At 44.2% G+C, this 23,235-nt stretch overlaps 2 protein-coding genes across 2 annotated transcripts; one reads left to right on the top strand and one right to left on the bottom strand.

The window, feature by feature from the left end:
• Window positions 1-265: 265 nt before the first annotated feature.
• On the bottom strand, window positions 266-3,106 carry LOC139071268 (cis-aconitate decarboxylase-like). Its single transcript, XM_070553857.1, has 5 exons — window positions 2,802-3,106; window positions 2,522-2,709; window positions 2,338-2,430; window positions 1,898-2,103; window positions 266-1,381 (listed from the first exon to the last, which is right to left on the bottom strand). The coding sequence occupies exons 1-5, from the start codon at window positions 2,887-2,889 to the stop codon at window positions 454-456; spliced, it is 1,503 nt and encodes a 500-aa protein (XP_070409958.1). The 5' UTR covers window positions 2,890-3,106; the 3' UTR covers window positions 266-453.
• A 1,096-nt stretch (window positions 3,107-4,202) lies between these two features.
• Window positions 4,203-5,479, top strand: LOC139071284 (uncharacterized). Its single transcript, XM_070553858.1, has 2 exons — window positions 4,203-4,361; window positions 4,447-5,479. Exons 1-2 carry the CDS (start codon window positions 4,205-4,207, stop codon window positions 5,235-5,237), a joined length of 948 nt encoding a protein of 315 aa, XP_070409959.1. The 5' UTR covers window positions 4,203-4,204; the 3' UTR covers window positions 5,238-5,479.
• The last annotated feature ends 17,756 nt before the right edge of the window (window positions 5,480-23,235 follow it).

Genomic DNA, 23,235 nt, shown 5'->3' on the forward strand with positions numbered 1-23,235 from the left:
CACACACACACACACACACACACACACACACACACACACACACACACACACACACACACACACACACACACACAGGTGACTTTATGACCATGTGTTTTACATGTTTGAAACACTTTATTATGTACACATTTTGAGAAAAGGTTGCAGGAAACACATTTTCATAGATTAACAATATTAATATAAAAACAGGCATTAAACAAGAAATATGACTCACACACACACGAGTCATGTTTTTATCTGAATTTTGTTACGATAAAAACAGAATTCAATACCAAAAGACAATCTTGAAGAATAGAGGAAACATCAGCTTGAGGAAAATTCCAGAGGAAAAACATGACAATGTGTTTATTTCCAGTCTACACTAAGCAGATCATTTCAGAACATTAATATAAAAATAATATTATTCTTATTTCTATGCTGAAGGATTGTTGCCTTATTGTTCAGTGTTATTGATCACTGCAGCTGTGAGAGAAGAGCTCCACAATCATCCAGCCTGTCCAGCTCCTCCACCACCTCCACCAGCCGCTCCACCTTCTCTGATGGCAGCACCACCTCTGCGTTGCTTCTGAACTTCTTCCTCAGGCTCTCGTTTGTCAGCGGGTTGCGCCAGTGGCCGTAGAAGGTGTCACAGCGGCCCTTCAGGATGTCTCCTCCAACTAGAGTCACCTGGACTTCTCCGTACATGCGGTTGAAATTGGCGGGGTTGTCCTCAGGATGCTCCATGCGAACACGGCTCAGCAGGAAGTGCAGCTCTGGGCGGCTCATGGCGGGCGGGCTGAAGGACTGCACGGTCACCTCACCGTCCAGCAGAGCGCTGCAGGCGTTAAACTGGAAGGAGTGGCGTGCCTCGTGCTCTGACTCGGGAAAAGGCCTGTTGATGTATTTAGACTGGGGGACTCTGAGCAGGATGTCCTGGACCTGATGTGGGGACACCTGTCCTAGACCATGTCCCACAAGGAGCTCATGGACTGCAGCTGCAGCATCAGCTACCCAGTGCATCCCCAGATGGGCAGGAAAACGCTTAAAAGCCATGTCCTGCTCCTCTAACAGGAACACATGTCCACCATCATCAGGTGACTCTAATGGCTGAGGAACATAATCTTCATAAAAGGCGCTGAAGCCGGCCACTCCTGCAACAGCATCCAAGACCAGAGGACTGGCCTCTAGGCCTCTGGAGGCCAGCAGAGCAGCTTCAAGCCCCAAACGAGAGGCGTTGCCGATGTGAAGGGGCTTGGACTGAGTGGCAGCATTAGCCATCGGAGCTCCAGCTAGAGAAGCTGCTATAGCCAAGGCATGACTGCACTGAGACGGATCCAGAGACAGGAGACGAGAACAGGCTGCTGCACTTCCCATAGGACCCACCACAGTGGGAGGATGGAACCTGTTCACACACACACACACACACACACACACACACACACACACACACACACACACACACACACACACACACACACACACACACACACACACACACACACACACACACACACACACACACACAGACACACACACACACACACACAGTTCAGTTAGGACATTTATTCTGTTGTAACTGAAACAATCACTGATCTGCATCACCACATAAGAACGTTTCTATTGGTTGAATCTTTAGAACAAGATGAATTGATTTAACTCGTTTCAGGTCACCTGAGTTTCTAAAACACCCACCAGATGAAGGGTTTGGTTTGTGCTAATTCTGTTAACGTTACACCAAGAGCCCCTGCTGTTCCTACAGTAAGCATCATTACACTGACATCACTAAAACGGCCTCTTACACCTCAGTGCTGAGATCAGCACAGTCAAACAAGGACGTCTTTAAACGAACGTGTTCATGAAGATCGTGCTAAAACCAGACTTTCTGGTTCAAGCTTGACTTGTGCTGTGAGGCACTGACCTCTTGGGAATGCAGCGTGCTTCATTAGAGAACCTCATCAGACGGCCCTGGATCTCAATGCCGACATTGAAGGCCAGTAAGAAGTCCAGACCGCTTGGTTTGCTGTTAGCCGGCATCATGTCACTGAGAGCAAACAAAGCTGGGAGAACAGCTCCTGAGGGATGAGTGGCTGGATGCCACGTGTCGTCAAAGTCCATGGAATGAGTCTGGAAGCAACCAGAGTTTGTGTCTCATCATACTGAAGCTGAAAGGAGTCAGAATAATAACTTTTTCTGTGAGGGTCATAACTAGATCAGAACCCAGCTATTTCTGTATCCTAACCCTGTGGTCTTTGGGAGCCACGCTGCACCAACAGCTGAGAAAAGCTGTTTATACAAAATGTTTCCACTGATGTTTATGTGGTTATTTATATATGGTTGTTTTCCACTTATGTTTCTCACCGCTACTCCATTAACGAAAGCTGCCAGTGTTGGGGAGAGTCTGATCCCTCTGCGTCCGTACACAGAGCTGATGTGATCCGGAGCATACATGTGCTAAGAACAAACACAGAAACAACCCTACATTCACTCATCTGTTCTGGACACATTTGGGTTGGACCTGACTCAGACTTTCACTTTGCCTCACCTGGCAGAACTGAAGAGCCAGCTCAAACACATCTGTCCTGCTCCCTATCAGTCCGACCCCGATGCTGTCCAGCACCATCCTTTTGCTGCGATGGAGCACAACTGGAGACAAATGCTGAGGCTTTATTTCACTGATGAACTTCCCAAAACTGGCTGTGACCGTATCTTCTGGGGCTGGGTGCTTCTGGACTGCAGGAATGAAAAGATAAAAGTTGTTTAATAAAGGTTATTAATTAAGGTTATTATTATTATTTTTAATCAAAATCAGCATATCTGTTTACCCTCCACTGCAGTGTTATGCAGTCTTCTGGCAGCCCGCACTGGTCTGATGGTTTTCTTTGGGACAAAACATAAATCAGAACAAAGCATTTCAGTTATTTTTCACATCTCAGGATGACTACAGGCTGATGAGTTCCTGCATTAACTTGTTCACGTCTTTAATCTAATGTTTGTGTTTGAAAGAGCCAGTGTAGAGGTGTAACAGGTGTTTCCCAGCATGAGTGTTCTCCTCAACAATTAGCAGGAGTTATTTTATAGTTCCCTGCCTTGGCTGCACTACAAACCTCTACTTTTAGATATTTTTATGACTTCTTTATTTGAAAAGGACTTAAAACCATCACTTTTAGAGTCTGAAAACTGACTAAAAGCATAAATATGTCTGTAATCTTACCTGTAGCGTGGAGAACATGACTTCAAGTTTCTGTCACAATGATCTTGTTTCTTGTTTCTCTTGGATGCAGCAGCTGAGCAGTGAAGGGTGCTGATGCTTTTGTGGCTGAAAATCCACCTGCCTTATATAGTCCAGGACTTACAATGACCGGAAACACCAAAGGAGCAGGAAGGACAGGTTCCTTTTGCAATCCTGCATCACATCAGAATGAGGCTTTTCCACCCGGGTCATTATCTGTGGTGTAACGTTCACCATCATCAATAGCCTTGAGGGGGAGGAAGGAGAAAGAAGGAGGAAAAGCCACTTTTGTGTAAAGTGAAAGGCAGTGATGTCACCTGTAAGTATGCTGCTGTGTGACAGAGTGGGGAATTCTCAGTAACTCCTCCTTTACACAAACAGATCATATTTAAGGCAAACCTTCGTCCCTCCTTCAGCACAACTCAGCTTTCCATCAGTCTGAACAACTTCAACAGGTAAAACTTTGTTCTTTCTTTTATTGCTGACAGGAGTAAATATTTTGTTTCTGCATGTCACCCATCAAAAATCCTTAAACCTGTAGCTAGATTATTATATACTCTGCTTTGTAGATTGAATCAGACCTAAATCTGCATAAAGGATGCTCCCTGACAAGAGCTTATTTATAAATATTAAAACTATTATTGCAATATCCTGTAGTTTTTCAACAACATGAAAATAACAGTAATGTTAGGGGTATTATTCTATTGATAAAATTGTTTTCATTTAGAATAAATTCTTCCTCTTCAGAGAGCCTGTTAGAGGAGCGTCGTAATAAATGTCTTTTACATTAGTTACATGACAAGAGTGGCTCAGCCTACTTATGACAGGCAAGGACCGTTTTATGTTATATTATATTATATTATATTATATTATATTATATTATATTATATTATACAGTCATATTAAAATTCATATATAAATGTTGTTGTTGAGGATTACCGTTTTAGACTTTTATCATATGTTACCTGTACTGACTAGATTGTCTACTGAAACACCATGGCAGCCTCAGACGGTTTTCCTGCCAGTTTCTATGGAGAACCAGGAGTGTTAGGAATGTTATCCAATGGGATCAGCGCATTCCTTGTACTTCTACAGAACTTCAGCACAGCTCACACCGGCATTAAACCAGTTGGAGTGGAGAACATACTTGCAGGTAAAACTCTTGACATAAAAACAAATATCTATTCATATATAAACCTGTGAAGGTGGCTTACAGCAGTTTCTAACACTTCTTCCAGGTGTTCATCTCATCCTGATTGGTGGTTTGTGCCAGCTGGTGGCTGGACTGCTCTCCTTTAGAAAGTACGATCACCTGAGTGGCACTGCCTTCATCGGCTACGCTGCCCTTTGGGGTAGCTATGGGGCGACCAGAATCTACTATGGTGCTTTATTTAACAATCAGACTATACCACCAGTGTCAGAGCACATGTTCAATGGTTCAACCACCAACATCATGGTCAACACTTCTCTTCAAAACTCAACACAGTGCCACTTATGTGTGTCCATAGAAGAGTCAGCCATTGCTGGTCTGATCCCTTATATCCTTCTGTCCTTTATCCTGGCATTTTGCTCTGCCACGGTCAACTACATCATGCCTTTTGTTTTTGGAGCCATCACGGCCACTTTGATCTTTGAAGCAGCAGCTCTGGTGACAGGTCCTTGGGCTCTGGTGGTCTCTGGGGTTCTGGAGCTGCTCATTTTGATCTTTGCCATCTACGGTTCAGCTGCTCTACTCATCAAAGGGCTGACTCAACGTCTAGTTCTTAAAGGCTTTGGGACCCCCCTCTTTAATGTTCTCCTGCTAGGAACCACCAACTCAACAGGTGCTCAGAAACCTGGTCAAGAGAAGAAGAAGAACACAAAATATGCAGAGCCCATGGCCTTGGGTTTCTTCTGTGACTCTATTGCTCCCTTCATCGTTGCCTTCTACAGCTTTGGGTACATGAAATCGTTTGGTTTAGGAGTTGCATGGGTATCAATCATCTCAGTCGCCCAGCTGTTCTCCAGCTTTATGTATTTACGATACTGACTCTCATCAGAACAAATAAAGTCTAACATCCAGAAACGATGTATTGCAGTTGCCATGCTTGCATTGGTATCCATCATTTGCTTTTATGGCACCTTGGCTTCACTGATGAACTGCATCTTCTCACAAAGAGTGATCCCAATGGGTCCTCCCATAATAAAGGTAATGACTGAAGTTTAGATTGACCTACCTTTAAGAATCAGCGTGAATAATTAATAAAAATGTGTGTGTGTGTTTTGTTTTAGGAAAAAGTGAAAGAGGAAGCTTGTGACGAGCCGTCCTGTCTGGTGGCTAGCTCGCGTCTCACCAGCGGTCTGTTGAAGATAGCTCGACTTCTCGAGGATGGGGGTGTGTGTGGTATTCCCACAGATACTGTGTACGCTCTGGCTGCTTCCTGCAAGAATCCTCAGGCGATAGAAAAAATCTACAACATTAAAGTAAGAATATAGAGGAGGCTTGTTTAACAGCAATATACATTTTCATGAAGTCACCATCTTGTTGAATTGGACCTTTTGCAGGACAGACCTGCAGAGAAGCCTATATGCATTTGCATCTCCAGTGTGGAACAGCTGGTTGCAGCCAGGCCTCCTTTCAGCCCTCTGCTGTGGGAGTTCATGAGGAATGTGTATCCTGGAGGCATCAGCTGCATTGTCAGCAAAGGAGACTGGCTTTACAGACTAGGTCAGCAGTGTAGAGTGTTTGAATGTTGAGTGGCAGAATTCTGTATCAGTTTTCAGTTTTTACGTGAACTTTAACCTCATTTCTGTAGGAGTTGGACCTGCTTATGACCGTGTTGGTACCAGAGACAGCATCATGATCCGTGTCCCAGACCACACCGTGACCTGCCACCTATGTGACATCACTGGACCCCTGGCCATAACATCAGCCAATCCCAGTGGAGAATCAGACAGCACCCACCACAGCATGGTTATTAAGTAAGAGTCTCCTCAAAGAAGTTTAATGCAAACTAACAAACAACACATCTCTAAAACTTTTAGCACCATACACTAATTACTGTTTCAAACTGCTTCTTTTGCTGCAGTCGACTGGGACACAAGATCCAAGGAGTACTTTGTGATGGTGACTCGAATGAAGTAGTTGCTTCAACTGTGGTCAACTGCCTGAGGATTGATGAAGGTAAGGGGCCATGATTTCTTCCTACTGGGGCTGTTTAAGGTCAAGTTTCTAACTGAAGCTCTTCTAACCTTCGTTCAGGAGTCATCACCATTGTGAGAGAAGGCTGTGTCCCTGCTATCAAAGTCCAACAGATCTTTGACAGACTGAAGAATTCCATGATTTGAGTGTCTCTTAGCGAAGACTGTCTACCTGGCTGATCATGTTCAAGTCAACTTGTCTAACCCAAGCTGTGCTTTGCTTTTCATACTGACAAACAGCAAAAGAGGAAAAAAGAAAACTAAAGATGTGTGTTTATATGGATGTAACTTTTGTGTCTTAGTGGATGCATAGATAGATGGCTAATTCAAAAGTCATCTTAAACTGCATGAACTCCACAATGTTTTGCATTATTTATATATTGTTATATTTATTTTCAAAATATATCAACACAAACACTTTGAATGTGTAAATAAGTATTTATGTTTTTTTAATTTATAATGTTTGAACTCATTGTAAAACAGAATGTCTTTGTGTGGTTTCTGCATTGAAGCTCTCTCATGCATTAATTAATTTGTGCAATAAAACAACTAAAGTTTATTAAGGCTTGCATCTTTAAATAATTACTAAATGTTTTCTAGATGAATGCATTCTCTCCCTCAGTACATCTTTATTCAGATCTTCAGATAAAACAATAACAACAATGGTGTTTAAAAGCTTGACATAAATAGACATATTTTTGAACAATTACTAATTAAGCACTTGAAAGCATCTAGTTATTTGTCAGAGGTCATTAGCAGCTCAAGAACTCTGAAACAATTCAACCATCTAATTTTGTTATGAGCTCTTTAAATATGGGGATCCCTCGTTTAATCAATACATTTGCAGTGGTCTCTAGTAGTAATGAAGGCCTTGTAAGTCGTACTCTGGGGAAACAGAGCTCAGGAACAGTTTCAGGAAGTAGAAATGAGCCACATCAGAGTTGAGGATTGGCCTGAAGTAGCTAATGCTAACAGTTAGCTTAGACTGTTGGACACATTGTCTGCTGTTTCCTGGACCCTAAACCCACAACAGCCTTCCCTGTCGTGAGTCAAGATAGACGAGTCCAGGAATGCTACGTGACATTATCTCTCTCTCTCTCTCTCTCTCTCTCTCTCTCTCTCTCTCTCTCTCTCTCTCTCTCTCTCTCTCTCTCTATTTATTTATATACATATATATATATATTTATATATATATGTATATATATACACTGTATATGGATGTGTATATACAGGTGCTGGCCAGTAAATTAGAATATCATCAAAAGGTTGAAAATATTTCAGTAATTCCATTCAAAACGTGAAACTTGTACATTATATTCATGCAATGCACACAGACCAATGTATTTCCAATGTTCATTACATTTAAATTTGATATTCATAAGTGACAACTAATGAAAACTCCAAATTTGGTATCTCAAAAAATTAGAATATTCTGAAAAGGCTGAATATAGAAGACACCTGCTGCCACTCTAATCAGCTGATTTACTCAAAACACCTGCAAAGGCCTTTAAAAGGTCCCTCAGTCTTGTTTTGAAGGCACCACAATCATGGGGAAGACTTCTGACTTAACAGCTGTCCAAAAGACAATCATTGACACCTTGCACAAGGAGGGCAAGACACAAAAGGTGATTGCTAAAGAAGCTGGCTGTTCGCAGAGCTCTGTGTCCAAGCACATTAACAGACAGGCGAAGGGATGGAAAAAATGTGGTAGAAAAAAGTGTACAAGCTCTAGGGATAACCGCACCCTGCAGAGAATTGTGACGACAAACCCATTCAAAAATGTGGGGGAGATCCACAAAGAGTGGACTGCAGCTGGAGTCAGCGCTTCAAGAACCACCACGAGGAGACTCATGAAAGACATGGGATTCAGGTGTCGCATTCCGTGTGTCAAGCCACTCTTGAACATGAAACAGCGCAAGAAGCGTCTCGCCTGGGCCAAGGACAAAAAGGACTGGACTGATGCTGAGTGGTCCAAAGTTATGTTTTCTGATGAAAGCAAGTTCTGCATTTCCTTTGGAAATCAAGGACCCAGAGTCTGGAGGAAGAGCGGAGAAGCACAGAATCCACGTTGCATGAGGTCCAGTGTAAAGTTTCCACCGTCAGTGATGGTGTGGGGTGCCATGTCATCTGCCGGTGTTGGCCCACTCTGTTTCCTGAGGTCCAGGGTCAATGCAGCCGTCTACCAGGAAGTTTTAGAGCACTTCATGCTTCCTGCTGCTGACCAACTTTATGGGGATGCAGACTTCACCTTTCAACAGGACTTGGCACCTGCACACAGTGCCAAAACCACCAGCACCTGGTTCAAGGACCATGGTATCCCTGTCCTTGATTGGCCAGCAAACTCGCCTGACCTTAACCCCATAGAAAATCTATGGGGTATTGTGAAGCGGAGGATGCAATACGCTAGACCCAACAATGCAGAGGAGCTGAAGACGACTATCAGAGCAACCTGGGCTCTCATAACACCTGAGCAGTGCCACAGACTGATCGAGTCCATGCCACGCCGCATTACTGCAGTTATTGAGGCAAAAGGAGCCCCGACTAAGTATTGAGTGCTATACATGCACATTCTTTTCATGTTCATTCTTTTCAGTTGGCCAACATTAGAGAAACAAACATTTTTTCATTGGCCTTTAGAATATTCTAATTTTCTGAGATACCAGATTTGATGTTTTCATTGGTTGTCACCTATAAATATCAAAATTAAACGTAATAAACATCGGAAATACATTGGTCTGTGTGCATTGCATGAATATAATGTACAAGTTTCACGTTTTGAATGGAATTACTGAAATATTTTCAACCTTTTGATGATATTCTAATTTACTGGCCAGCACCTGTATATATATATATATATATATATATATATATATATATATATATATATATATATATATATATAATCTTTTCTTTTCTTTCTTTGAATATATATATTCACTTCTTTTCCGGCAGTCACAGAGAACAGACGCTTCTCTTTTTGCTCCCTTATCTTTTTTCCCAAGGCTCTTTGTCCTGTCTACCCACAGAGCGCTTCTCTGCACTTCTTCTAAAAAACCCTATTTTTTAGGAATGAATTTGATAAATTGGTCATTCAATGCAATTGATAAGATTTTTTCAACAATGAGAACGGAGCAGGGGGCTCTCACTTGCCCGCAAGGGACACACCCAGCAGGAAATGTAATGGATTCCTGGAAATAGTGGAAGATCGTATGCCTCTCCCAGCCGTCCATTGAGGACGTCGTAGACGTGTGGATGTTTGGCCTGATGATCACTGGATTTCTTCTGATTGGAGTGGAAGGATGTCTGGTTTTCTGGAAATTTGGGAAGACGGGAGCGATTGGAGGGCGACCCGCACCCACGGAGAGCACCGTCCTTGTGGAGGCCTCACAGACTGGGATGCTACTTGATGTGAATCGCAAGCTGGACAATGTTCTAGCTGCGATACAGAAGTTAGTGCGCAAAATGGATGTCATCTCGGAGAGGGTCACTGGACGGTGTGGAGATGTTTAAAACCTAAATTGGCTTCACTGGAGGACTTGAATGATCAGTTACAGACTGAAGGCAGAGGGGGAAATTATCTCAGCATGACCCAAACAAAGTCTTGTTATCCGAATCTGATGCCATGGCAGCCTTGAGATGCCAACAACAAACCCCCCACGATGGAATGCAGACAGATGCTGTGAAAACCCGACCTACCCCCCACCACCACCATCTACCACCATCTACTCGACTAGAGTTCGCCTGATTACCAAAGCTCGCTTCTCAGGTGACTCAGTTGGAATAGGCTGTTTAATCTCTCTTGTTTCTTAGAAGACTTCTCTCTCTCTTCGATGCCATGACTATTATTGTCCCTAACAGACATCCATCCATCCATTCATCCACTTTAACATTCACATTTACAATATTATGTACAAACAATTAAATATATTTGTAGTATACATTATCAGCCGATACAGGAAATTACTCACTTGTAACTGATGCCTGTACTTTCTTCAGGTACCATAGTCTAGATAAGGAACAGCTGTTTGAAAAGAGACATAATGATCTGTGAAGCTTTTTTGCGGGGAAAATGTGGAATTTCTAGTTTCAGGTTGTTTGTTCTTCTGGCCTCGTGTTGCTGGGTCGTCTCAACCATATCTCAGACATCTCTTGTATTGTTGAATGAGTTGAATCGGCTTTCTGAGGGGGTGGTTGACTTGACAAAGATTTCTATGACAGCATTGTCCCTTGTTCTTCTGAGTCACTTCACAGCAGATTTGAAAAACATCCTCATCTGTAGAACTTTCCAACCACTGGGAGGAATTGGTGAAACGAGACTCCACATTGAAAGATGATAAACATTTTTTAATAAGACACTGATTGGGTTAGACTTCATTTAAAAAACTTGCCTATGCAGCAAAACTGTTATGTAAGAATGTATTAGTAATCTGAATAGGCAATGTGTGAACTGATTGTGTTTTTCTATTAATTAGCCATTTCTAGATGTATTCAAAAATTATAAATAAAAGTCCCTGGAAGCTTCTTATAATTTTAAAGTTGAAGGGAACATTTCCACATGTTGGAGAGTTTTGAACAAATACTGAACATGTCACAATCTGCCCCATCCTTCCTGATTGTGTCTCTCTCCTGCCCCGATTAGTCCATATTGTTTTCACCTGTCCCTCGTTAACCTGCCCATGTTTTCCCAATCAGCCTTGCGTATTTATACCACCTGTTTTGCTCCTGTCCTTTGTCAGATCATTGTTGTTTGTTGTCACCGTTGTGTTTGTTCCTGCCGTTCCCGTTCTGTAATTAAACCATTTTTATTTTTCATCCGTGCCTGGTCTTCTGCCTCCTGAACCCTCCACCACACTTGGTCCGCCATCTCCACACCCACAACGTGACAGAATGATCTGACCAACCTGGACCTGTGGTGAGCTACCATCTGTTTTTTGGAGGATTCTTATTTTTTTTCTCTCTTTTTTCAGTGGAGGGAGATTCCGGCCTGAGGGGCTTCGGCGCATCCTACAGGTTTTCGGGGTGCTCGAGCCCGTTTGGGAGATTTTGGCGCATCCTACCTGTTCTCGGGGTGGTCAGAATCATTTCTCCTCTCCTGCTGTTTCGCCCCGTCCTGTTTTTTCCCACGGAAGCTGCGAATCCTGGAGTTTTGGTGAGATAAACACCCCTGCGCACGCCAGCGTTCTTCGGAGTGGTAGGGCTGGTCTTCCTGCTCCTTTCCTGCTTCCCTTCACCCGAGCCTCCGCCGATGGACCCAGCAAATCGGGAAGTGCACCCGCTCTGACCAGATGTCGAGTACCTGCCACCGAGCTGGGCATCCTCGCGTCGCTCCTGCAGTCCCATCCACTTCCTCGTCCACGCCTGCGGGGCCTACGCCTGCAGGTCCTTCTGGCTGCAGCCTTTTCAGCGTCCTGCTACTGCAGCCCAAACCAGAGCTCATGAAACTCACAAGGACCAGAGTTGTGCCGCCGAATTCAGAGGCCCCTGCTCTGCCATCGAGGACTGAACTCAAAGAGCCCTCAGAAGCCAGAGTTGTGCCGCCTATATCAGAGGCCCCTGCTCTGCCGACCCAGTGTTCGAGTTTCCAGTGTCCGAGTGTCCGAGTTCCTGAGTCTATGTGTCCCGAGTCAAGTGTTCCTGTGCCCCGTGTTCCAGTCAGCCCCGAGTCAAGTGTTCCTGTGTCCCGAGTCCAAGTGTCCCAGTTCCCCGAGTCCTCCGAGTCCAAGTGTCCCAGTTCCCCGAGTCCGAGTGTTTCCAAGTCTCCTGAGTCAAGTGTTTCCAGTCGAGTCCATGTTCCAGTCAAGTCTTCGAGTCCCCAGTCAAGTCTTCGAGTCCCCAGTCAAGTCTTCGAGTCCCCAGTCGAGTCTTCAAGTCCCGAGTGTTGTGTGGCCTTGTGGGCGTCTGGTATCCGCCCCTTGGGGGGGGGGTACTTTCACGATCTGCCCCTTCCCTCCTGACTGTGTCTCTCTCCTGCCCCGATTAGTCCATATTGTTTTCACCTGTCCCTCGTTAACCTGCCCATGTTTTCCCAATCAGCCTTGTGTATTTATACCACCTGTTTTGCTCCTGTCCTTTGTCAGATCATTGTTGTTTGTTGTCACCGTTGTGTTTGTTCCTGCCGTTCCCGTTCTGTAATTAAACCATTTTTATTTTTCATCCATGCCTGGTCTTCTGTCTCCTGGACCCTCCACCACACTTGGTCCGCCATCTCCACACCCACAACGTGACAGAACATTACCGGTTGCTGGAGTCTCATTGTTTAAAGAAAACTTTCGCTGTCACACGGAAAAGACAAAAGGGCTATTTTAACTATGCTTCTCATGTCAGTTCTCTTGTTCGCTCTTCCTTCTTCCATCTCAGGAACAGTGCTAAGCTGAGTCCCATTCTGTCCTGCTCTGAACTTGAGACTGTTATCCACACCTTCATCTCCTCACGCTTAGACTACGGCAACTCTCTTTTCATGTGTCTGAGCAGAACCTCCCTGAACCGTCTACAGGTGTTTCAGAATGCCTGTGCTCGGCTTCTGACCAAGTCCTCCAAGCACACCCACATCACCCCGCTTCTCCTCCAGCATCACCGGCTACCAGTCAACTTCAGGGTTCATTTCAAGATCCTGGTTCTGGTTTATAGGGCCTTACATGGACAAGCACCATCTTACATTGGTGATCTTCTCAGTCCCTACACCCCCAGCAGGTCCCTGAGGTCCAGTGATCAAAGCCTACTGGTTGTGCAGTGCAACAAGCTAAAGACCAAAGGTGACAGATCATTTGCTGCTGTGGTCCCCAGACTCTGGAACTCTCTCCCCTTGAGCTTGAGATCAGTGGACTCAGTGGTCTGCTTTAAAAAGCAGCTGAAAACTCACCTGTTCAGGGAGGTTTTGGTGTGACCTTCATCACCCTCTCCTTGTTCTGCTCTTTCTACCTATTCCACCTTCATCAGTATCCACTGATTTCCCTTTTTCTTTTTTACTCTCTCTCTCTGTCTTTACACTTTTTAATCGAAATTGTCTATTATTTGCTCATTTTAAATATACCTATAATAATTTTCTAAATTCTTTTTATATTTTACATTTTTTTTGTTTTTTGAAGCGCCTCGTGATTTTTATCTTGAGAGGCGCTATAGAAAAGATCTTTTCTTCTTCTTTACTCATTCGGTAGAAAGACTGCAGGACAGTTTCACCTAAAACACTTTTAACTACTTAATATTTAATCTGTTATTGCAACTGGTAACTTAACAAGGAAAAGCGTTTCCAGGCTGAGGGATATTTGTTAGCAACTTCCTGTTGGAGGCTGACGTAAAACAAATCTTGTAAATGGAAATGCTCCTGTAATTATAGATCCTCTCAAAGTTTCAGTCAAAGACCAAACAGAATGAGAAAAGTGTTTCACACGTGTGTTAGCTAATGGTTTCCAAGAGGAGGAAAGTCTTTGTCAGTTCCGTAGATCTACTGAAAGGGAACCAGTTTAATTTTTCTGCAGCTGGTTTCCGAATGACACCGGTACTTGTGGGAAAGTGTTTACTGAAAACCGTAGGATTTCTGAAGTAGCAGTAAAAGAGCTGTGATTGAGAACAGGGCCAGCCAGAAATCTCAGGGAGTCATTAAAACTTTATCATATTTGTATTAGTGGTGACACATCATACATCACTGCACAGTAAAAAATGACCATGAAATTTACATAAAAAATGGTGTAAATACACAACAGAAAAGTACTGTAATCTGAAAAACACATTTTCTGTTGTAATCACAGTAAATGTTTGAAAAATCAAAAACAATATGTTTATGTAATATTTACATTAGCAAAATTCTGATTAGCCAAACTTGACCAAAACTCATAACATTGTGGTTTATTAAAACAAGAATTACTTCCCAATTAATTCAGTTTCTAGCTGACTCTCGAACCGGCCAATTCAGGAACAAGCATCTTCCAGACATCGCTTTTGACATACAGTCAAAGCCTCTTTGCACACTGTAGGCTGACACAGCCAGACGGCTCTTTTAAGAGCCAAACATCCGCTACACACAGACACAGGAGGAGGAGAGTGAGCATGCGCTGACGGCCGATCACCGGATACACGGCAGCATTTGAACCTGATGGCAGCTCGTTAACAAACATCCACAAACAATTAAGACACATTTTCGCCTAATTTATTTACTGACAACGCAAAAAATAATCTGGTAAGTATAACTCACTCAATCTGGAGGTAAGTGAAGAAAAGTCAGAAAGTTTACTAAATTATATTGACGAAGTTTTTGAGTTATTCGTCATGGGTCCGAAGAAATCAGCAGCTGAGGCTAAAACACCTGCTGGGACCAAGAGGAGCCGTCCTCAGGACTCGTCTGAGGCCTCATCTCCCCGGAAGGACGTATTAGAATTATTAGATTCTATAGATAAACGGCTTCTTGGATTTGAGGGGCGACTTAATCTGCTCGAGGTTCTTCACCAGGAGTTTCAGAACCTCCGAACATCTCTGGAGTTCATTCAGGAACAGGTTGAGCGGCTCGCTGCTGAGAACGCGTCTCTGCGGGAGTCCGTTTCTTCCCTGGAAGAGGGAATGACGCGGATCACCCAGGACAACAAAACTCTGAAGGAGACGATTTTGGACCTTCAGGCCCGTAGCATGAGGGATAATCTGGTGTTCGCAGGTCTGCCGGAGCAGACGGGTGGGGCGGAGAACTGCGAGCATACAATCAAGAACTTTCTCCAGACCGAAATGAAGATACCCGAAGAAACGGTACAAAAGATCACATTTCACCGGGTACATCGCCTTGGAGCTAGACGAGTGGACAGCAGAAGACCTCGTCCCATCGTGGCTAAATTTGAACATTTTAAGCAGAAGGATCTTGTTAAAAGTCACGGAAAAGAGCTCAAAGGGAAAGATTTCAGGGTGAATGATCAGTTCCCGAAGGAAATTCTGGATCGGTGCAGAGTCCTCTTTCCGCTGCGTAAAAAGTTTATCCAGGATGGGAAGAGGGCTGTCATCTCGGTGGATAAGCTTTATGTGGACAATAAACTTTACAAGGAGCGAAGAGTGACAGACTGGCTGTATTAGCCCAACATCAGGTCAGACATTTACTATTCTTATCAGGATTCACTGGGTTTGATCACGTCAGGATTAAACAGCTGCTAAATCCGTTTTCTAGATGATAAGATCACCTGTTCATCACCACCTTACACCCCATCACCTCCTCTTTTTAGTTCTTTCTTCTTTTTTAACCTGTATCTGTACTTTCCCTTCCTCTTTACCTGCTTCTGTACCTTTACACCTGTATGGCACAACCACACAACTTTCCAACACTGCGTCAGACTCGACACACACACACGCACACACGCACACACACACACACGCGCGCACACACACACACACACACTCACACACACACACACACACACACACATGGATATATTAAATTCACAGCACAATATCATAATTTATGCGTCAAATAATACAACCACAAACACTGTTGGATCTTTATTATTATTATTATTTACTTTTCTGTTATTTATTAACATACTGTTTATACATTTATATACTTATTCCATCTTATTCACATGAAGGCGTCATATTTTAGCTACTCACACACACATCTATGGGTGCACTAAGGTTTGTCTCATGGAACGTACATGGGGCTGGCTCTAGAGAGAAGAGATTAAAAATTTTTGATCAGTTAAAGACAGTGCAAGCAGACGTAATATTGTTACAAGAGACTCATAGATCTGCCACATCCACAGATGAACTTAAGACACCTGAGTTTCCCAGCATGTTCTCTGCCTGCTATAACTCTAGGCAAAGAGGTGTAGCTATTTTAATAGACAAAAACATCAATTTCACAGTATTGGACACAGTTTCTGATCCAGAGGGTAGATTCATAATGTTAAAAATATCTGTACAGAACCAACGCTTATGTATCGTCAGCATATACTGTCCAAATATTGATGACACTCCATTCTTTCATAATTTTTTCTCTGTACTCTCCGAACACTTGGACTGTCCACTTATACTTGGAGGTGATTTTAATTTTTGGATGAATTCCTTAACAGACAGGCTCAGTACAGCTGGGACTCAGCACAATTGGCAATCCACTAACATAGTTAAACAGTACATGAGTGATTATGGGCTTTGTGATGCATGGCGATCTCTTCATCCTAACCGTAGAGAGTATACTTTTTTTCGCACGTCCATCACTCTCACTCACGTTTGGATTATTTTCTAGTCAGCAGCTCATTGTTGGCTGACATTTCAGACACTGAGATACACCCCATAGTTGTCAGCGACCATGCTCCGGTTTCTTTAACTCTGGTAAATAAGAAGACAATCCCACCAAGCAAAAACTGGAGGTTTAATACATCACCGCTTAAAGACGAAGGTTTTATTGATTTTTTTAAAAAGGAGTGGGCTTTATATTTAGTACATAATGACCTGCCTGGAACATCAGCACCTATTCTTTGGGAGGCAGGAAAGGCAGTGATTAGAGGTAAAATAATCTCTTTCTCATCACATAGGAAAAAAACTTATTCAGGAGTTAAAGGAAATCATCAAGTCTTTAGAGGCATCAAATTACGTGAAGCTAAATCAGAACTTCATGAAATTATTGACAAAAAGACACAATTTTTAGCACAAGGACTACGAATAGAAAACTTCGAACATAGTAATAAATCAGGTAAATTCTTAGCTAGCCAATTAAAAATAAATAAAGAGAAAACTACCATATCTGCTGTTAAAGACTCAACCGGGAAAATACTTAATGACCCTGAAAGAATAAACAACACCTTCAGAGACTTTTACCAAACTTTGTACTCATCACAGATAAACCCATCAGATAATGAGATCAATGAGTTCCTTGGCAGGATAACACTTCCTAAATTATCAGACAGCCAAGTTACAGTCCTGGACTCGCCACTGACATCAGCGGAGCTCCAGGAGGCCCTTAAATCCATGACTAATAGGAAAGCTCCAGGTCCAGACGGGTTCCCAGTAGAATTCTACAAAGAATTCTGGATCATTCTGGCTCCAACATTTTTCAGAATGGTGAGGGAAATCGAAAAGAGCGGCAGATTACAGCCAAACATGAATTCAGCCAATATATAGTCTCTTGTTAAAACCAGGCAAAGACCCAGCATTTCCGACCAGCTATCGCCCAATTTCTCTTTTTAATGTTGATCTCAAAATAATTTGTAAAGCCCTGGCCAAAAGATTAGAGAAGGTAACCCCCTTCATAATACACCCTGACCAAACTGGTTTCATTAAGGGTAGACAGTCATCCACAAACTCACGTAGATTACTTAATTTGATAGATTTCTCTTACAGTAGAAACATAGAAACTAGTATATTATCTCTAGATGCAGAAAAAGCTTTTGATAGAGTTAACTGGAAGTTCTTATTTGCAACTTTACATAAATTTGGCTTTGGGAACTTCTTCATAAACTGGCTACAAACATTATACAGTTCACCAACAGCACGTGTCAGGACGAACGACCAAATATCAGCTAGCTTCTGTCTTCAGAGGGGGACCAGGCAGGGATGCCCACTCTCCCCCTAACTATTTGCTATCTTTATCGAACCACTAGCAGCAGCAATTAGGCAAATAACAGATATTAAAGGGATAAAGTGTAAGAAAATAGAACATAAGATCAGTCTTTATGCAAATGATGTTTTACTCTTTCTCCAGAATTCTCAATCCTCTCTCTCCCAAGCAATAGAACTGATAAACTCTTTTTCAAGAGTTTCAGATTACTCTATAAACTGGTTAAAATTCACAGTTCTACCAATTAATTTCTCATTTGTCAATTTGCTTAATACACAATTGGAGTTGTTGCCAGTCCCCACATGCCAAAGACGGTGGCAAGCTGAAACACACTGAACTGGCTTGTGCGAGCAAAATCAGCCAGCCGACAGGAGCTGGGCTGCAGGTCAAAAAACTGTGGTCAGAAACAAGGGTCACAGGAGGGTCAAGAGGACAAGAATTCAGAACTTGCTGTCATGGACAGAACTAGACAAAAGGTCAGGCTGGCTGGCCCCACCCCTGGATCCACCCCTGGCTTGGAAAGATGGGATTGGAGGAGAACAGAGTGAAGACAAGCCCATCAGATCCAGAAGACCTCTCAGGAACATTGGAGGGAAACTGAACAATGCTGCAAAAGATGATGTAATGACCTGTGTTAAGAAGAATGCTGCATGTAACAATTTGTGCCCTCATGTGAATGCTGCATGTAGTGAAAATGATACCAAATGTCTTGTCTTGAGCTAAAAAGTGTGTATCTGGTAAATGACCCCATGACCTCACTGTCATGAGGTAATGATATATGTGACTTTTTACCATGTCTAAGCTGACCTAGGAATGATATAAAAGAGCAGCTTCTGAGCAGAGGGGCATTGAGAGATTCAACAGCAGCTGGGGCAGACGACAAGAAGAGACAGAGCAGATTTGGGGAGGTCATCCTCCGTCCTCTGGACGGAGGACGACAGGTCAGTTTTTTGGAGAGAGTAGGAGTTTGGAGAGATTCCAAAGAGTTTTTGGGGCAATTCTCAGAAGACCGAGTTGGTGTAAATCAACTCTTTATTAATCATTAGAACAAATTCCTCCTTGGGGGAATCGGTTGTTTTATATTTACTCATTTTTGTATTTTTTGATTTTGTAATAAACTTTTTTTGAAAAAGAAACATAATCCTGATTATTTCAGGTTTTCTCTAAAGCTTCACGAGTGGGAGCCCTGACCATTAATTGCACAGAGGTAAGCACATTAATTATGGGTTCTTGAATTATCAGGACTTACTTTACGGTTTGTGACGAATTAATATAAAGAAACCTTAAGATAAGGGGAGCTTGACTCCTCCCTCACCCGCGAGTGACGAGTTGTCTTAAGGATGATAAAACCAGAACATTAGTGGTTAATTTTGGTTCTGATTCGCAAGTTGAAAAAGTCTCTATCAGCTGGAGGGCTGGATTAATTAAATAAATTGATAAATTTATGTTAGCCTGATCAACTAACAAAAATCATTTTATAGTTACCAACCACCCACATAAGCTGTTAGAGGCGCAATTAATCCAAATAACCCAAACAATTGCTGGAAGGATTGGCCTTTCTCCAGGCTTCGCCCTAGTATCTTCACCAAAAGATAACGGGATTGATTAAAAGGAAGTGAGCTACTACAGAAGGAAAAGTCTTGCATATTATTTCTCCTTTAAAATAAAAGATATGATTCTAACTTTGGACGTCCAAACCAGGGTCTAATACGATAAAACTCACTGAAATCCCCACCGAACCCTGAAAGATGCACAGTCTCATAAGTTCTGACGGAAATGGGCTTTAACGGAACCGGCAAATGGGACGTGCACGCGACAGAGTCAGGGAATATCACATACCTGGGAATTAATATCTCTCCCAAGTTAGCAGATCTAACCAAACTAAACTACATCCCAATTTTAAGGAAAGTGGAAGATGATCTTGCAAGATGGAAATCCTTACCAATATCACTCATGGGGAGAATTGCTTCAATTAAAATGATGATCTTACCCAGAATAAATTACTTATTCTCGATGATCCCAAACAAACCACCAGCTGACTGGTTTAAATCTCTGGACTCCTCAATTACCAAATTCCTTTGGCAGGATAAACCTCCACGAATTAGCTTAAAAACACTTCAGAAGACCAAAGACAGAGGAGGACTGGATTTACCCAACTTTTATTATTATTTCTTAGCCAACAGGCTGCAATATATACCAAGATGGTTGCAAGATAACCCACTAGATGAGTCCTGGTTAGATATAGAACAGACACTTTGCAATACGATAGAGCTTTCAGACTCACCATTTATTAGCTAAAGCATAAGAAAACATGAAAGCTTCAAAAGTATTAGTATCAGCACCTCTCTGACAGCATGGTGGGAGTATCTTAAAATGACAGAGTCTTCACTGGTACCATGCAGACGCACACCTATCTGGAATAATCCTGACATTTTGCAAAACAACAAAATGATGAACCTTCCGGACTGGAAAAATAAAGGTATCCTATACCTGGAACACATATATGAAGGATTGGACTTCATCCCATTTAATCAAATAGTCTCCCAATTTGGAATGGATAAGAATAGCTTTTTAGAATATCACCAACTTAAATCTGTAGTCAAACAAAAATTTAAGCTCAATAAAATAGAATTACAAACACCACCAAGGATATTTGACTTTTATAATCTCAAACCCCCCAAACTTCTGTCTAAAGAATATAAGACACTGTCCAAACTAGACGATAAAATTGCAATCCCTATTGAAAAATGGGAGGTGGATCTATCAGTTAGCTTTGACCAGGACTTCTGGTCCAAAACTTGTTTAAAAACTTTTAAAATGATCAGACACCCCAATTTACAATTAATTCAGTACAAAATTCTACACAGAGTACACTATACAGGTCATCGGATGTTCAAGATGGGGTTTGTGTCGTCTGACACCTGTACACACTGCACAAACCACATTCCTGACAATTACATTCATGCACTGTGGTCCTGTCCACCTGTCCAGGAATTTTGGGGTAGAGTATGTGAGGATCTGTCAAAATGTCTGAAATGTCATATCCCAACTTCCCCCTCTCTTTGTTTACTGGGACACCTGGACGATGTCCCGATTGAAACATCTTTGGTTCACGTGGTTCTGACTGCCATATGCATCGCTAAGGAAACTATCCTCTTGAATTGGAAAAATAGAGAAACTCTCTGCATTAACCAGTATAGAAATCTTTTGTTAGATCATATTGCACTTGATATAGCCTCTGCTTCCACTTCAGATGAATCTCTCTGGGCTCCTTTGATCGGTTCCATCACATAGCAAGGGTGGGGGGCCGTTGATGTTGTCCTGCCGGATGGTGTGGGTGGGGGGGTGTGGGGTCTGAGTTTGGAGTATCCAGATATTCCCTGGGGGTGGGTTCACTGGGGGTGTCTGGGACTGGGGGGCCGTTGCCCCCCTCTGGAGGTGCTTGGGTTGCCTCGGGGGGTGGACTACTGGCGGTTGTGAGTGGGGCCCCTTGGGGATCTTGGCGGCGGCCATGGGTCACTGCCTGGCGGCTGCAATGCCCCTGGGCGGGTCTGGGCGGGGGCCTGGGGGCTCGGGGTTTGGGGGTGGCCGGCCCCGTGTGGGGATGTGGGGGGGGGCCTTGGGGGTCGGGTCCTGACATGTATGCTGCCGGGAAGAAGGCAGGAACACGCAGCAGTGCCTGGCCCGGGTTCGGGGGCCTCAGGTAGACCTTGGCTCCTCTGCCGTTCCATCACAGGGGAGCGGGAGGTCCAGGAGGGGGAGGACCCAACCTTCCCTGGATGTCCCATGTCTTATATATTCTGGAAGTTGTGCAAATGCAGGGACGGGCATAGATATTCTGCTGGGGTGGGGCTGGGTTGGTGCCCTCGGACTCCGTGAGGCTCTGTAATGCTGCTGCTTTGGGCCCTGGCAGGATGGGCTGGGGTCTCCATGCCCTGGGTGGCAGTTTGACAACAGAGGTGCCTATTGGGGCCAGTAGGGGAGCTGGCTCCCTGGAGGGCTAAGCCCAACCAGCCATTCCTCCCCATCACTGCATATTTCTCTCCTCCTGCTCCCTCACATCATCACACAAACATACACATAGGATCTAGGGGGGTGGGCAAGTCAGGGAGTGCGGGTATGGACCCCATTTCCGCATTCCTGTGGCAACCTGCCCCCCAATTTTATTTGCACCTTATACGCTTCCACTGACGACATTCCACACAAACACACACTTAGGGCCTTGGGAGTGAGCACATTCAACGGCATTTGGCAGGGGGATATTTCAGCCTCCTCCCGGGTGCCAGTGCCCACTTCCAATTTTAAACCGCACTTAGACACTGATGGCTGAAGGTGTGAGTGGGGTGGTGCGGTGGCATCAGCGGGCATAGGCCGGATGATGCCCGCACTGCCCACTCACCACAGCCATGGAATACACCTCATGATTACACAACACTATATTGGAGCAGGCAGAGGGAGACTAGGGGTCTTTGCCACCTCTGTTATTGCTAGGCTTCCTGGGGCTGGAGGCTAGGAGGGGGGATCTGGCCATCTGGTTGGGGTCTGGGGTGGTGGGTTGCTGTGCTCAGCGTTGGGCGGGGGAGCCTGCTCATCAGCACCCCAGCAGAAAGGGTCAAACTCTGGTTACCGGTGATGGTTGTACCCAATGTGCAGCAGTACCGGGACCAGAGTGAATAGGGTGTGTATGGGGAGCATGAGTGGGTGTCCGACGTGCATTTTTGTAAGTCTTGGGTTGTATGTGCATGTTTGAGCATGAGGGAGGGAGTGTGTGACTGTGTTTGTGTATGACTGTATATGTCAGGTGGGGCCTTTGACTCCTCCCCTCTCCTGGAACTTCTCTTGATGATATAGATCGTTGTCCCCCCTCCCCCTGCCACACCTGGTGTGAGGGGTTGTGCCATGGTCTGCCTGAGTGTTCGTGGCAACCGGGTCTGGGGGTTTAAGATTTTGGCATCTGCCTGATTGATCCCGGTGGCTGCCTGGTGGGGTCTGGGTCCCTGGGCTCTGCTGGGTCCCCAGCGGGGGTGGTCGCCCCTGGGTCCCGGGTCGCTGGGTCCCGGGTCCCGGGCTGGGCCGGCTAGGGGGTGGGAGGCTGCGGGCGGACCTGTGGGCTTGCCGCTGATATGTCCCGGGACTCTGCCGGCTGCTGGTTCTGGCCCCCCGGGGCGATCCTCTGTGCCTCTCGAGGGGGGCGGGGGCCTTTCTGGTTGCAGTCTCCTTGGGGTTCCTGTGTTCTGGTGCAGCGCCTGGATCTCTGGGACTTGGAGCTCCCCCCGTCTCCTGCGCATCTTTGGGGGGTGGATCTGGGGTCCCTCACACTCTGTTG

Source organism: Nothobranchius furzeri, chromosome 1 (genome assembly GCF_043380555.1).
Source record: "Nothobranchius furzeri strain GRZ-AD chromosome 1, NfurGRZ-RIMD1, whole genome shotgun sequence".
NCBI lineage: Eukaryota > Metazoa > Chordata > Actinopteri > Cyprinodontiformes > Nothobranchiidae > Nothobranchius > Nothobranchius furzeri.

What these genes read in the sequence shown, in the direction of transcription:
- LOC139071268 (XM_070553857.1), bottom strand. Translation starts at nt 2,889, where the DNA reads ATGCTTTGTTCTGATTTATGTTTTGTCCCAAAGAAAACCATCAGACCA. An exon ending in GCATAACACTGCAGTGGAGG is followed by an intron (nt 2,710 to 2,801) that starts GTAAACAGATAT and finishes TCATTCCTGCAG; the next exon opens with TCCAGAAGCACCCAGCCCCA. An exon ending in GCACGCTGCATTCCCAAGAG is followed by an intron (nt 1,382 to 1,897) that starts GTCAGTGCCTCA and finishes GTGTGTGAACAG; the next exon opens with GTTCCATCCTCCCACTGTGG.
- LOC139071284 (XM_070553858.1), top strand. Translation starts at nt 4,205, where the DNA reads ATGGCAGCCTCAGACGGTTTTCCTGCCAGTTTCTATGGAGAACCAGGA. An exon ending in AGTGGAGAACATACTTGCAG is followed by an intron (nt 4,362 to 4,446) that starts GTAAAACTCTTG and finishes CACTTCTTCCAG; the next exon opens with GTGTTCATCTCATCCTGATT.